This window comes from Corvus kubaryi, unplaced genomic scaffold (assembly GCF_017639235.1).
Source record: "Corvus kubaryi isolate FWS band 111438036 unplaced genomic scaffold, C.kubaryi_AGA036_p1.0 63402, whole genome shotgun sequence".
NCBI lineage: Eukaryota > Metazoa > Chordata > Aves > Passeriformes > Corvidae > Corvus > Corvus kubaryi.
Window position 1 is genome coordinate 1 of NW_024581514.1, and position 13,326 is coordinate 13,326.

The following is a 13,326-nucleotide window of genomic DNA, read 5'->3' on the forward strand; positions in this document are numbered from 1 at the left end:
TGAAGACACAGTGCGTCTGTCTTTCAGAAAGGAATAAAGAAAACATACATTGCCAATTGAATTTATTCTGCTCCCTTCTAAATCAGCTCACTACTCAAGCACAAGCCTCAGGAACATCCCCAATTCCCTCTCTGCCAGCAACTCAGAGCTGCATGGTGCCGTGCTTGCTGTGCACCGGAGAGCACAAAGCAGGCTGGCCTGGTGGCCCCGAATATTTCTGCAGAACGCTCTGCATTTCACACCTTTGCTCTGACTCAGTGCAGAACTCCAGGATTGCAGGTGCTTCCTCCCAGAGCTGTGTGAGGCACTGGCCCCTGCAGATCTGACCTGAGGAGCTGTCGCTGGCTCCCGTTGGCCTCGGTTCTCCTGGCAGAACTGCCGTGCCTGAAGGACGCTGCCCTGTGCTGGAGCCTGCGGAGCAGCCCGGCTCCCTCCCGCTGTGCCCAGGCTGCTGCACACACTGCTAACCTTTCCCAGGAGTTACAGGGCAGCCGGCAGAAGAGTAGCAATCCTCAGCCGGGGCACCAGCCCTCGGCTGCCTTTTGCCTTTCTCTCCTCCTGGGCCGCCTCCAGACGGCCAATGGCACCAGTCTGCGCTGGGCCCAGCACGGCTACGCTTCCCTCGGGAGCAGCCAGCTGCCGCTTTGGCTCTGAGACGGGAGGATTTGCCCGCTCCCAGGAAGAGGCACCCAGTGCCAGGCTGCTGCCTCTTGCAGCTACAAGGGCCTCCTGCCAGCCGGCCTCTGCCGAGCCTCAGGCTGCTCTGGGCTCTGCCAGGGCTCTGCTGGGGCTCCGGCCCGGGCAAGGCTGGGCCACTCTCACCTCACAGTCGCTGACAGCTCTGCATCAGACGGGACCTTTCAGAGCACCCTCGCTGACCTTTCTGCTTTCTCAGCTGAGCAAGACTCTCCCCGAGCCAAAGAGATTGCACTTAGGGATACAAATCCAAGTGGCAGGAACCCCAATGCTCTCGAGTCACAGCTGAACGCCTGCATCTGCACAGGATGTCTTGGCTGCACCACTCCTCCTCTGGTTTTGCCTGCAAATGCCATTGCCCTTTCTGCCTCAACTACAAGCACAATTGCTGGACAAAAAACGGCCAGTGTGCTGTATTCCAAAGGCAGTGGGGTTTGGAGAGGATGAATGAAGAAGAGCCTGCCCCACTTATAAACCATACCAAAGAAGTCATAAGTGTCACTTTCCACCTTTAAGGAACAACGGACAATTCAGAAGGAAATCTTGAGCTTAATCACAAGGTGAGAAATAAGGAATCTTACAGATGAGTTGGGATTCCAGAAACTTTATTTATTTGCCATCCATGTAGAGTACAATTGTACTCTACAATCCTAATCTAAACTGGTCATGAAGAAAATAGTCCTGAATGGATGGATTGCCACTGCCATCTTTTCTCCTCCTCCTTCCGCTTCTTCACTGACTGGATCAGTGGCAGCAGGATGGACACAGGCTTGGCTGATGTTACAAATGGATGCTGCCCAAAGGAAAAAAAAGCCAGCCAAGAACAATGAGCCATGGCTTTCCAAGCTCAGTGCTTCAAAGGCAGGGGTAATATTTTTAAAAGAAAAGGGGATTTACTCCGAGTAGGTCTAAGGTGTGTGTTGCAACAGTGGCACAGGTTGTCCTGAGAACTGGTAAGTGTTCCATCCTTGGAAACATTCCAGGTCAGGTGGGAAGGGGCTCTGAGCAACCTGATCTCTTTCAAGATATCCCTGCTCATCATCCCATGCAGGCCACATGGATCAGATGGCCTGTACAGGTCCCTGCCAGCCCAGCCCAGGATTCCTCGCCATTTTCATTTGAAAAGCACCAGAAGTGGAGATGAGGAGGAAGGGGGCTCGGCTCATCTGATGCCTTGGGCTCCAGTGGAGGAGGAGCCCATCCTCGGACACTGTTTGACCTGCAGCCCCTTTGCATTTTACCTGCAGGAGCTCCTTGGCAGACCAGCGCCGCTCCTCGTTTTTCTGCAGGCAGCAGCTCAGGAAGTGACGCAGCAAAGCCGAGAATAGCTTGGGCTGCTGCAGCTGTGGGGTCCCTCCTGTGGCTATCAGGAGTTTAGCCTGGAGAAAAGGAAACACAAGACTTCACCTGCTTCTTTTGATGCCTTAGGTTTTAACTTTTCTCTTTTTCAAGTCCTGTACTGCCTAGTGTGTAGCTCTGAAGTTTCGTGTGGCCTGTTAGCTATTGTTCTCTCGTGCTAGTTAGACATAACAAAGCCTCTCTAGGTTTGCTCTCCAAGGACACTTCGATTGTCCCAGGGCCCAAAATGTGTAAACTGAAAGCCTCTGAAGAGGGGCAAACTTGGGGTAATTACATCATTAACTGGGGTCATAATTGGAGAATTAACCCTGATACGGAAATGGACCAAACTTACAAAACTGTGAAGAATTCATGACCCAGGCTCCATCTTGGATGTAGCCTTTTGACTGCCCAGGGTGTATCTTTGAAGGCCGTTCAAATAAATACCTATTTTTATTCTCTTATTCTTGTCTAGTCTCTGTTTTTAGGTAGCCACTCCAGGCATCAGTTTCAAGTCTGTAAATGCTCTCCCAGAGCCCATTGTTTAAGCTCAACTCTGCAGTGGCAATTTCTGCCCTGGCAGAGAGGCAGAGATGACTTTCTTATACCAACAAAAAACCCAAACCCCAAAGCAGCTGCAGCTTTTCCAGCATCCAGCGGATCTTGCCTTGGCAGCTGATTTGATTGGCTGACCTAGTTAGGGGCAACTACATCAGCAAAAGCACATTTTGCTTCTCTGAAGATTCACACCAGCTTGACAGGCAGTTTGGAAGAGGGACCTTGTTCTAACTGTTTTCAAGTGTTATTATATAAAAGGGAGTTATTGCTCAGGTAAGGAAAGAAACATTTGGAACCTCGCATTCGACACAGACACGTTAAGATGCACGCAGAAACATATTGGGATGAAAATGCCTGTTTGGGCACACAGGAGCCACCTGCAGCTCTGTCTCGCAGCAGTCTGCAAGTTCCAGCTTCTCCGATGTGGCAAACGAATAACTTTTCGTGGTCAAATCAGAAGAAGGAGAAATGCCATCCCTATGGTAACCCTCTGCTCTTCTGGATACTCAAGTCAATACATTAATGATGTGCCCATCCCAGAAAGTGCCAGGTAAAAAAATGGGAGGTTTTGGCAGGCTCTCCATGTCACCAGGCTGCAGCTTGGTCACGTGGAGAACGTGGCTTGGGCTATGACAGAAATATGGTCACTAAGTGTTTCAGCAACACTGCCCAAGAAGCAGAAGATACTATGTGGCCTTTACACCCTCATGCCCAGGTTTTAGGCAAGTGACAAGAAACTGTACAGGGAGTGCAGTTCTTCTCTAGAAAACCACTGGTTTAGAGACTTTGTTGGTTTGGGTTTCTTTCCTTCTTTTCTGGAAATGTAACACCAGCTCTGAGATGTGCGTTTCGTGTTATTAGAGACATCTACACAGACAGACGAGCTGGAACAACTTAAAACCCAAAGGAAAGTGTTGCCTGAGAATGAAGAGTGTTTGCACTCAGCTGAGGCCTGAGTTCCCCCACTGATGCAACCAAAACTACAGCAGATGCTGATGTACTGCAGGGCCATTTTTAGAAGGGGACCTTGGTGGAAGCAGTGCCAGCAGATGGCAATGGGATTTTGTCTGATGGAGGACAGAACACAGGATAGGTGAAAAAGACAGAGGGATCAGTGAGTATTTGCTCCTTACCGAGGTAGGACTTTCATTGCAGTGAGGAACTTGTCGTTCCACCATTTCGATTCCCACAATTCCAAGAGACCATATGTCCACTTTGGGGCCATATGGTTGACCTTTCACAACCTCAGGCGCCATCCACCAAGACGTGCCGACCACTGAGCTCCTTCGATTCTGCTCAGGGGTGAGCTGAGCAGAGATGCCAAAATCAGCTGAGGGGAACAAAAAAGTTCTGTACAATTAGGAAACCAAGCGAAAGAACTCCCCACTGTAAGTCTGCGAATGCATTGTTGAATCTCCTGGAAATCCGTCCCTGCTCTGTTTCCTCAGGACTTTAGCCAAGGAAATATGGAAGTGTCTGCTTCCAAAAATCCCCACATTTTTTAATGCTGCCCCCAGAAGTGGCTTTTATTCCCTGGAACCTTTAGATTGTAGCTCCCTCCCTCTGGAAGGGACACACACAGACCCAAACCAGTGCCACTCTGGACTCCTTTTTCCTCGCCACACCTCTGTGCACGTTGCAACTGTGCCTTCGGCTCGCTGCAGGGGTCCCTGCACTGCCACCAGCACCACTTTGGGGGAAGTGGCAGTCACTCAAAAGCAGCCCCAAACCCCACATCCCCGGAACGCTGTGCCTGGCCAAGAATATACCAACCCAGCTTGACAGAGCCGTCAGTTCTCAGAAGGATGTTGCAGCTCTTCACATCTCGATGGATGACATAGTTTGAGTGAAGAAAATCCAGTCCTTGCAGGCACTGAGAGAGAAAACAGAGACAGGAGGATAAAAATTAGTGGTGTGATTTGAGCACACAAGAAAGGAAACAGCTCTAAAATATTCCCTTTCCAGGGGAATGGAGTGTAATGGCAGAACACAGTGCCATTGAGAGGAAGAGCTTGCTGCTCCAACACTACCTTCCTAAGGGAAGGCACGTCAGCTTTTGAGAGAGCCAACGGGAATTGCTGTTCTAGACTGTCCTCTGCAAACCAGCCAGAATGACTGCTGCTGCAGTGGATGTGCTTTCTTCATCCAGAGGACAAACAAGGGTTTGCCAAGAAAGAAAGAGTCCCTCCCTTTGCTGTGAAGTGGGTCACTTTTGGGTGGGAGGCTGCATGGCAAAGGTTTTATTGCTGGCCTCAGCACAGACTTGGAAGTATCACATGAGTCACCTTTCAGAAGCAAACAGCATTTTGGGTGCACTGCTATCCTTTTCAGCTGAGGACTCTGAGAAATGAGTCTCTTTTAGCACTAGTTTCAAATTCTGCCACCAGCACCTTTGCTTTTACAGGCAAGGAATGCAGTGAAGACAGGCAAACATTCAGAGAGGCAAGGTGGAGAACAGCAAATACAAGAGACAGAGTGAGAATGCAACAGCAGGAGATAAGAGTACAAGAACAGAGCACAGTGAGGGCAGGCACACTGCCATGCAGTTCACCTGCTTCCCCATAGCATAGCAGCCACACAGAAGCAAAGTTTGGCACATGGAACCACTCCAGTTCTCAGCCCCTGTTTCCCAGACAATCCTGCCCAAGCCCTCGGAAGCACAGGTGGGATTCCTGACCTCCCGACTGATGGCTGCCATCTCATATTCAGATATGTACATCTCATCGATGGCATCACTCAGAGTGCCTCCATCCATGTACTCCATCACCAGCCAGAGTTCATCATCCACAAGGTAGCTGAAAGAAGGAAATGAGGCCATGGAGATGAACGTGCATGGCTAGGCTACTGTTTGGAAAAGACAACGATTGATTCTTGTTTCCAGGTCCCTTTGAAACGAGGGCAGACTCAAAGGAATAGACGTTCCCTCTAGGCTGTGCAGTGATTGCAGTCTGTGCTGTGTCAAGGAGAAAGGCACAGCTGTGAAAAAGGAGATGTCTTAGATGGCCAGCAAGTGAAAAACGCAGTTTACTAACAGCCCAGGTAAAAAGCTGTCACACATGGTGTTTATGGAAAAAAAGCACCTAGTCTTCCTGGCATGCACAGCAATGGAAAAGAGGGGCTGCAGTCCAAGGGAAATCCTCTCTTGGATGGTTCATCAGCATTTAAGACTCTTGAGAAAAACCAAGCCCCAAGACAACGTGGTGACAGTGAACTTCGAGGGTATTGACTTAGTAAGATAGCGCTGGTCAAGGCTTTTGAAGAATTTTCAAACTATGTGTGCCAGGGAAGACTAATGCAGACAAAATGCACTCTCTTCCCATCCATTGGAGATGAGTAGAGAAATAATGATTGGTCAATAATTAATGGCTCTATTTTCTGCCACAGACCAAAGCGGGTTTTTGACCTCTCATGCTTGCAGTAGGTAAACAAACATTCATGGGATAAGACCACGACCACTCACCTGTCTAAATAGTTGACCAGGTTGGGATTCCTATTCATCTTCATGACCATGAGTTCATTGACAGTTACTTCCTTTCTCCACAGTCCTTGGAGATTAATTTTATGGCCACCTAAAATGACAATGACAATCAGTACCTTGAGAAGTTGGTGGCACGAGACCACAACGCACATGGAGCGAGTGATTTTGGAATGACACAGCCAAGCTGTGCTGAAGTGCCTTGTGATTAGACACTGGAGTAATTAGGAACTGACATTCCAACAGCCCATGTCTCTGCTCCCTTGAGGCCAGAAACAGGACACATGGCCACTGACGTTTTGCCTTGTCCACTTGGTAACAATGGTGTCTCAACTATCACCCACAAAGCTCTCTGCTGAGTGCACAGAAGTAATCCAAGCCTTGCTACTCTATGGATACAGATCCTGGGCTATAAGCAGGGCTTAGGGCTTTTAGGGACACCTTGCAGATCCCTCCCTACGTGCAGTTCCCAAGTGCAGCACTGCAGGTTGCTAAGGAACTACCAGGAAGATTCAGACGTATTTGCTGGCAGCCAGAAATGAGAATTCAGGACTCTGAAGCTGTAGCCACAAAAAAGCAGTGAGATGCTCTAAGGCACCACCTTTGTTTTAGCCACTGAGAGCGAGTGAGCACTTCCTTCTCCAAAAGGAACCACTGCTCTCCTTGCCTTCCTTCTGGCAGCTGAGAAGGACAAAGACTGTCCCAAATGTATTTTGCAGGCTGGCACCAGTCTGTGCTTCTTGTGCCTTTGCAGCACAGCTGTCCCGGTGACCCAAAGCTCCAGCCACAACTCACACCAGAGCGGGAAAGCCCTCAAGAGCTGCAGAATCTGCAGGGACTGTTGACATTTACCTCTCCTCCTGTGGCATTGTCGAGTGCTCTACAAACTTCTCCAAAACCCCTAGAAATAAAACAGCAGCAAAGAAAGGAGAAGCTGTTTAGATCTTGGAGTGAAAGCCAGCCCAGACAGGAGATCTCTGCTGTAAGTGCCTAAAACCTGCAGGAGGCATGAGGGGTCTGCCAGAGGGCACATGATGCATTTTCCTCTCAAGTGCATGGGCCTGTTCCTGAAGCTTTGGGCTTTAGTGCCTCAGCTCAAAAAGAGAGCTTATTCTTTCATCTTGAGTTTCAGTTTCTAAACTGTGTGGTTCTAATCCTGAGCACCGAGTATTTCCTTCAGCAAACTCTTGGAAAGAACTGTTCCTGAGAACTGTTATCTGACAGCTACCGGGGAGTAGGCTGCTCTTTCAGGCAAGCAAGATTCTCTTTCATTAGTGTGGCCGTATGATTTTGAGACATACAAAAATGCTAAGGAAATTAACACACAGCTGTCCCACACTTGAGAGACAGGAGATCTTCCAGCTCCTGTTCCTTGCTGCAGGCAAGACTGTGGCAGCATGGAGATGTCTTTGACAATGCCTTCTGACCACACGTACAAATTCTGCCCAGCACTGAGAGATGGGCCAATCTAACCCCAGTGTCTCAACATGTTTGCAGCTTGCCTGACTTCACACTTGGTAGATGTTCCACCAGCAGAACACCCGGCCCATGGTTTTGTAGAAGAAACTGTGGTTGGACTCACCCACTGCCGATATTTTCCAGTTCAGTGTATTTCGTCACCGGATTTTCCATACTCACCATTTTGCCTGAGGGAAACAAAGTGCAAGATGCTCACTTGAAAGCAGAGATGCCACCTTCCAGGAGATACAAAAGGCAGCCCCACTGTCTGGGGCTCTGAGCCTTTTGTGGTCATCTGGGTAACAACAACAACAGCGACAAGAACCACAACAGCAAAAACAACAAGCCAGGCAGCTCTGCAGCACAGATGGCCAGCACTGAGACTGATATTCTACAGTCCTCTGAAGAGATCTCTTGAGAGGAAACAAAGCCCAGAGAGATGCATTCCCAGGAGAGGAGGGCATCTTCTCCACCTTTCGCAGTTTGCCAGAAGAATGCCTTTCTCTTTGTAAACCAGAGCAGCTCATGTTGTGACCAATACCAACGGGGCTTTCAGCATCAGGATGCTCAGCCTTTATGGGCAGGCTGAGTTCAAAGATGCCCGTGCCCCATGTGAAGAACCACACTGCTTGTCTTCACCCTGACTGCGCGGATCAGTCGCTCGCATCGGACTCGCCCTCTCAGCTCCGCACGCGTCCCCGTCTTCCGAGCTCGGCACAGCGGCCATGGGCAGCAAGGACAGCAGTGCTCCTCAGGCGCTGGCGTGGCACGGACAGCTGCCCAGAGGAGATGCTGAGCCTCTCGTGAGTCCAGGCCGTGCGATGCAGAAGCTGGCCCAGACGAGGGGCTGCTGCCTCCCGGCAGCTCCGCGCTGCAGCGGCCGAGCAGCAGCAGGACTCTCTCAGCTAAGGAAGGCTCCAGCCTCTGCAGCCGCACCGGCCGTCAGGGACAGGGCAGGTACCACAGCAAGGCTGGGAAGGGCCAAGGATGAGCACTGACAAGCACTGGCCAGAAGCCACAGCCAGGCCGAGCCCCGTCACAAGCTCTTGCCCCCTTTCAGGACACAAGAGGATTGGCTTTGAGATCAGACACACCGAGGTGCACATCAATGCCCTTTTTGTCCCAACAGGTGATGGTAGACACAGAGTCAACTGGGCTCTGTTCTCAGCCCCACCAGGTCTTACCTGAGAGCCCAGCACTGGCAGCTGTTATGGGCAGGAAGCAGATTAAATGGGTTGTGCTGCAGAATCACAAAGGGCTTCATGTGTTTTCCTAGAGAGTGAGCTGTGCAGGGGTTGGCCCAACGGGCAGCATTCTAACAGTCACGGGAATGATTGGGAATCAGGAATGAAAAAGTGCCACGGATCTGAGGGATAGACAGTGGATGGGCTGGTGGCTCACTCCTGAGAGCAGTGCAGTTTTACCTGACCACACCACATCGATGTGTCTCTTGGACACATCCTTATAAGCATAAAACTAGGATATTAAATAGGGATTGTTATAAAAGTATCTGCTTTTTCTTTGGGGACATGTGGAAAACACCTCTTGCTCTCAATTTGTGCTGTCACTTGATGTTTTTTCAAAGAAGTGGTCATTGGCAAAAATTTGCATTGTCATAAAAACCAACTGTAGATGTAGTAGTGGTAATAGTAACCAATAAGACACATGAGGCAGAAGAGCTCCTTCAGGATGGAGAAAAACAACTTCACAAAAAAAAAAAAAAAAAGCCCAAACCAAACAAAAACAAAACCAAAAAAAACACCAACCAAAATCCTTACAAACCCACCAAAAGACAAAACCCCAAAACCAAACAATTTCTGTGAAGATCTTTTGCTCTGATGAATGCTGAGAAATCAGGAGTCTAAGGAGAATTTAGGAAGCCAAATATTCTGTTCAGTTTGGCCACTAGCACAGAGGACTTGCCTAGACCATTTGCTAGGTCACAGCCTTCTACTGATCCAGGAACAGTCCCTGCTTCTGCCTTCAGCAGAGAGGGAAGCTCAGGCAAACCCAGGGCAGTCTGAGCTGTGCTCAGAGGCAGCAGGAACACCCAGAGCACTCCCTCGCTGCCTCGAAGCACAGCACTTCCTGTGAGGAGTCCTGAATGTCCCTGTGACACCAAACTGCGGAGGAACATTTGGCACAGCTATGCTGACACAGGCCCACAATACACTGTCCCTCACACAAGAAATACACAAGACATACTCAGTAGCTCCAGGAAGTAATCTTCCATCTCCTGTTGATGGGAAGAAGCTGTGTCAGTGTTGGAGCTGAGCAAACTGCCCTGGCTCCACTTCTCAGGCTGGGCTGCAAAGGCTCCTTTAGACAATGCTGCTGCTGCTGGAGCAGGTTCCATGAGAGAGCCTGTGGAGATCTGAGACAAGAAATGAGTTTGTGTCAGAAAGTGTGGCTGGCAGAGATTGCCCTGGGATCACATTTCAAGTGCAGGCCCATAGGAAGCTGCTTTCAGCCACATGCAGGGCTCTTAAAATGGATTTTTTTGGATGTCCACTTCTCAAACCGGATGGGTCAAAACCAAAGGCCTATTTTACTTGAGTTCATGGCCAGATTCATGTTCCATTTTCATGGATTTTCTGAAGGACCACTGCCGCAATGACTATTCCACTTCCTCCCAAGCACTCTTTTCCCCCTCCAAGGGCTATGGACACACTTGCACCTCCTTGTTCTAATGTTCTACCTGCTCCCATTGAGTCCCCCTTTCTTCCACCATCTTCAGGACGGGCTCAAGCTGCAGCAGGGACAGTTCCTGTGCCCCACGCCAGCCTTGGGGCTCTTTGTGGCCAATCACTTGCTGGAAGTCTTTGCAGGCTGCCAGGTGAGATGTCCACACTTCCACCTCAAGTCAAACACAACAAAGCAGTCAGACGCTACAGCTTATCCCTGTCAGCCGTGGGTCACAGACTGGGAGGAAAGGGAAAGAACAGGTTCACAAGGGATACAGACAGCTTGTTTCAAGATCCATCAGGGTCACCAAGTTGACCTGCAAAAACACCTCAAGAAACAAAGAGAGCAGGAACAGGCCAGCAGGAATCCATTTGGATGACTGCTGGCCAACAGGCTAAAGGACTAGTCGTACTGTCCAGGGCAGCAGCTGAGATTCAGCAGCCCAGGACGTGTCCTTCAGAGAAGCTGTGATAGAGACCACAGCAGGATGGCACTCAGAGACGTCACCCAGCCCGCCTGCTGCTCCGCAGAGGAAAGGTAGGAAGGGCAGAAAGCACCAGTTTGGTGACTGCAGCGGCTATCTCTGTTTCAATCACTCGCTTTTCTAGAGCCCCTTGCTTTTGGAGTAGAAGATTAATTCCCTCTTGGATGATTTGCATTCCTTCATCCAGCCTCTTCTCCCTTGCCTTGATCCTAGCCTCAGTTTCCTGCAGCTCTGCCTGCAGTTGTTTGTCGATGTTCCGTAAAGAAGAAGAGAGAGGATGTTTCATGAGTGGAGTGGCTTCAGCTCTTACACTCACCTGGTCTTGTAGATCGCTCCTGTGCTGATGGAGATTCTTCTCCTCTTGGATGCTTCTGACGTCTTCCTTGTTCCTCTTCTTTGCAGCTTGGATGTCACTCTGGGCTTTGGGCAGCTCTGCTTGTGGCTCTGCCTTGATGTTCTGTACACACAAATGCAGAGCAAGTGACTGGGAGCTGCCATCAGGCTCAGCTTTTTCCTCTTTCGGCCTCAAAATCACATTCATTCAGCCACTCCCTTCTGCTTCCCTACCCAGCTCTGCTTCCATTGGAACCCTCCCGTCCTGGGGCTGGTCTCTGCAGATGACAAGGCTCTGTGCTTTCAGTGCCAGTGGGACTCCTGGCCTCCTCAGTCCCAAGAGCTCCGTTTTATGTCCCTGTTCCTGCCCTTCACTCTGTCACCTGGCTAGTCAGGCTCACCTGGCCATTCTCTTGTGGCTCTTCCACCTGCTGCCTGAGCTGCTCCAGCTGCTCTTGGGCTGGGAACAGCTCTCCCCGAGTCTGGCACAGCATCTCTGGTAGAGCAATCTGCTCATGCTCTTTCTCTAGAAGGAGCTGCACAGAAAGCAAGAGAAGATGGGTTTCAACTTCCCATAAAACATTTGTGGGGCAGGACTCAGAGACTGATGGGCTCACACATTCCCAAAGCACTGTGCTGCTGCTCTCCTGGGTCCTTCTCTGCCCATGGGGAGGCATAGATTCCAAAGTGACACTGGCAGTACAGTCAGGGTCCATCTGGGACTGAAGCTCCAACAGAAACTTAGGCATCTGACAGGGAACGTGGGGCATTTCTCAAGGCTCTGCTGAGGACCTTGCTCCTCTTCTGCCGTGTCCTGTTTGTCTTTCAGAAGTGACTGACACCCAGCCCTGTCCCACAGCCCCACCCTGGCTCTGCAGGTGGCTTCCTGTGTGAGCTTGCTCCTTGTGAGAGACACTTCTGGAGTTCATGTTCTCTTCAGGCCTGCACTGCCATTCCTGCCTTTCTGACATCTACACTCTTGTTACAAATCCTGGATTATTCAGGAGATGAGCATGCGCACAAAGACCCTCCAATGGAGGTCAGAGGGCCTCTATGGCCACCTCAGTATATGGAGGAGGACCAAGGTGTTTATTGTCCTCCCTCTTTTGTCAACTGAGAATTCTGACCGGCAGTAACAGAGACCCTCATAAGGCCCCATTAACAAATTAACTTAGACACCCTTCAGGATGCCAGTGAAGGAAACCGTGTGTCCTGTAATGCATGTTTGACCAGAGTCACCAAACCCCACCTAGAGGATGGGATTGTTCCACACCCATAGGACAGACCAAACTTTAAAGGATAAACAGGGGGAGGAGAAAACCTCTGAGGGAAAAAAAACAACCATCTCTGAAGGGGGAAACATCTCTGCCTGCTCGGGATTGATCGATGGAACATGTCTCTCCTCCTCTCCTGAAAGGATCTCTTTAGGTGAGCTTTGCACCTCCAATTGCCTTGGAGCAGAGACAGGAAGTTTCAGATAGATAGATAGATAGATAGATAGATCGATGTATCTCACTGTTATCATCTCTCTTTTCCTATGCTTTCTGTCACTACACACATCAACACTCGGTAGCCAGTGCCCTGATAAGCAGCAATCCTGAACTTGTTCTCCTGTTGCTTCAATAAACCACACTCTTGGAGAACCTAGAGCAGGAAGGTCCTTAAGGAATGCAATCAGACCCAGGGCACTGCACTGGGAACTGCACTCTTTGTGCATCTGTACTGGGGCAAGTTCTTCTCTTGGACTCAACCAGACTGATGATGTTAAAGTGGCTGCACTTCAGAAATGAAGCTGAGCCCCTCCCAGTCCCTCTGATCTCTGAGGACCAGCTGGAATGCAAGGGTGTTGATTTCCTGCTGAATTCCCATACCTGGAATACAACGTATTCTGATCCCCTGGGCTGCGAAAAGGCACGGGCGCTGTTAACCTGAAAGTGATGTGCAAGGCCCTACTGGCTGGCCAGCCACCAGAACAGCTCCTTCTGCACAACCGTCCCTGCCCAAAGCACGTGTTCTCATGCAAAAATACTGCAAATTCCAGAACCACCACCTTGCAAACTATAATTCCAGCAGAATCTCGTCCAGTGCTAGAAAAGGGCATAAAGGTTGAGCAAAAGCACCTTTGCTTGCTGAGAAAGAAAATACAGGGCTTCTACTCCTAGGAAACCAACAAACCAACAAACAAAGAGATGAAAGTTTCACCTACTTCAGAGCTACAGCTTTCCCCACTTCTCGGCTCAAGTGCAGTTTTCAAATGGAGTTTGAGAAACAGACTCCACAACAGAAAGTAGCTGCAGAA

At 49.9% G+C, this 13,326-nt stretch overlaps 2 protein-coding genes across 2 annotated transcripts; both read right to left on the reverse strand.

The window, feature by feature from the left end:
- Positions 1-1,284: 1,284 nt before the first annotated feature.
- On the reverse strand, positions 1,285-6,222 carry LOC121672626 (serine/threonine-protein kinase PAK 3-like). Its single transcript, XM_042045361.1, has 6 exons — positions 6,053-6,222; positions 5,270-5,387; positions 4,366-4,465; positions 3,726-3,922; positions 1,938-2,075; positions 1,285-1,489 (listed from the first exon to the last, which is right to left on the reverse strand). Exons 1-6 carry the CDS (start codon positions 6,220-6,222, stop codon positions 1,361-1,363), a joined length of 852 nt encoding a protein of 283 aa, XP_041901295.1. The 3' UTR covers positions 1,285-1,360.
- A 190-nt stretch (positions 6,223-6,412) lies between these two features.
- Positions 6,413-11,663, reverse strand: LOC121672627. The gene is made up of 6 exons (XM_042045362.1): positions 11,429-11,663; positions 10,807-11,151; positions 10,224-10,382; positions 9,731-9,899; positions 7,650-7,713; positions 6,413-6,968 (listed from the first exon to the last, which is right to left on the reverse strand). The coding sequence occupies exons 1-6, from the start codon at positions 11,519-11,521 to the stop codon at positions 6,881-6,883; spliced, it is 918 nt and encodes a 305-aa protein (XP_041901296.1). The 5' UTR covers positions 11,522-11,663; the 3' UTR covers positions 6,413-6,880.
- Between the last annotated feature and the right edge of the window lie 1,663 nt (positions 11,664-13,326).

Bases quoted from the DNA above. Each gene is read 5' to 3' on its own strand.
- LOC121672626 (XM_042045361.1), bottom strand. From the start codon at position 6,222: ATGTGCGTTGTGGTCTCGTGCCACCAACTTCTCAAGGTACTGATTGTC. The intron at 2,076-3,725 runs GTAAGGAGCAAA...CCTTTTCTCCAG, and splicing joins GCAATGAAAGTCCTACCTCG to GCTAAACTCCTGATAGCCAC. The intron at 1,490-1,937 runs GTAAAATGCAAA...TCCTTTGGGCAG, and splicing joins CTGCCAAGGAGCTCCTGCAG to CATCCATTTGTAACATCAGC.
- LOC121672627 (XM_042045362.1), bottom strand. From the start codon at position 11,521: ATGCTGTGCCAGACTCGGGGAGAGCTGTTCCCAGCCCAAGAGCAGCTG. The intron at 10,383-10,806 runs GTGATTGAAACA...GTTTGACTTGAG, and splicing joins AAGGGGCTCTAGAAAAGCGA to GTGGAAGTGTGGACATCTCA. The intron at 6,969-7,649 runs GTGAGTCCAACC...TTTTATTTCTAG, and splicing joins CTGGAAAATATCGGCAGTGG to GGGTTTTGGAGAAGTTTGTA.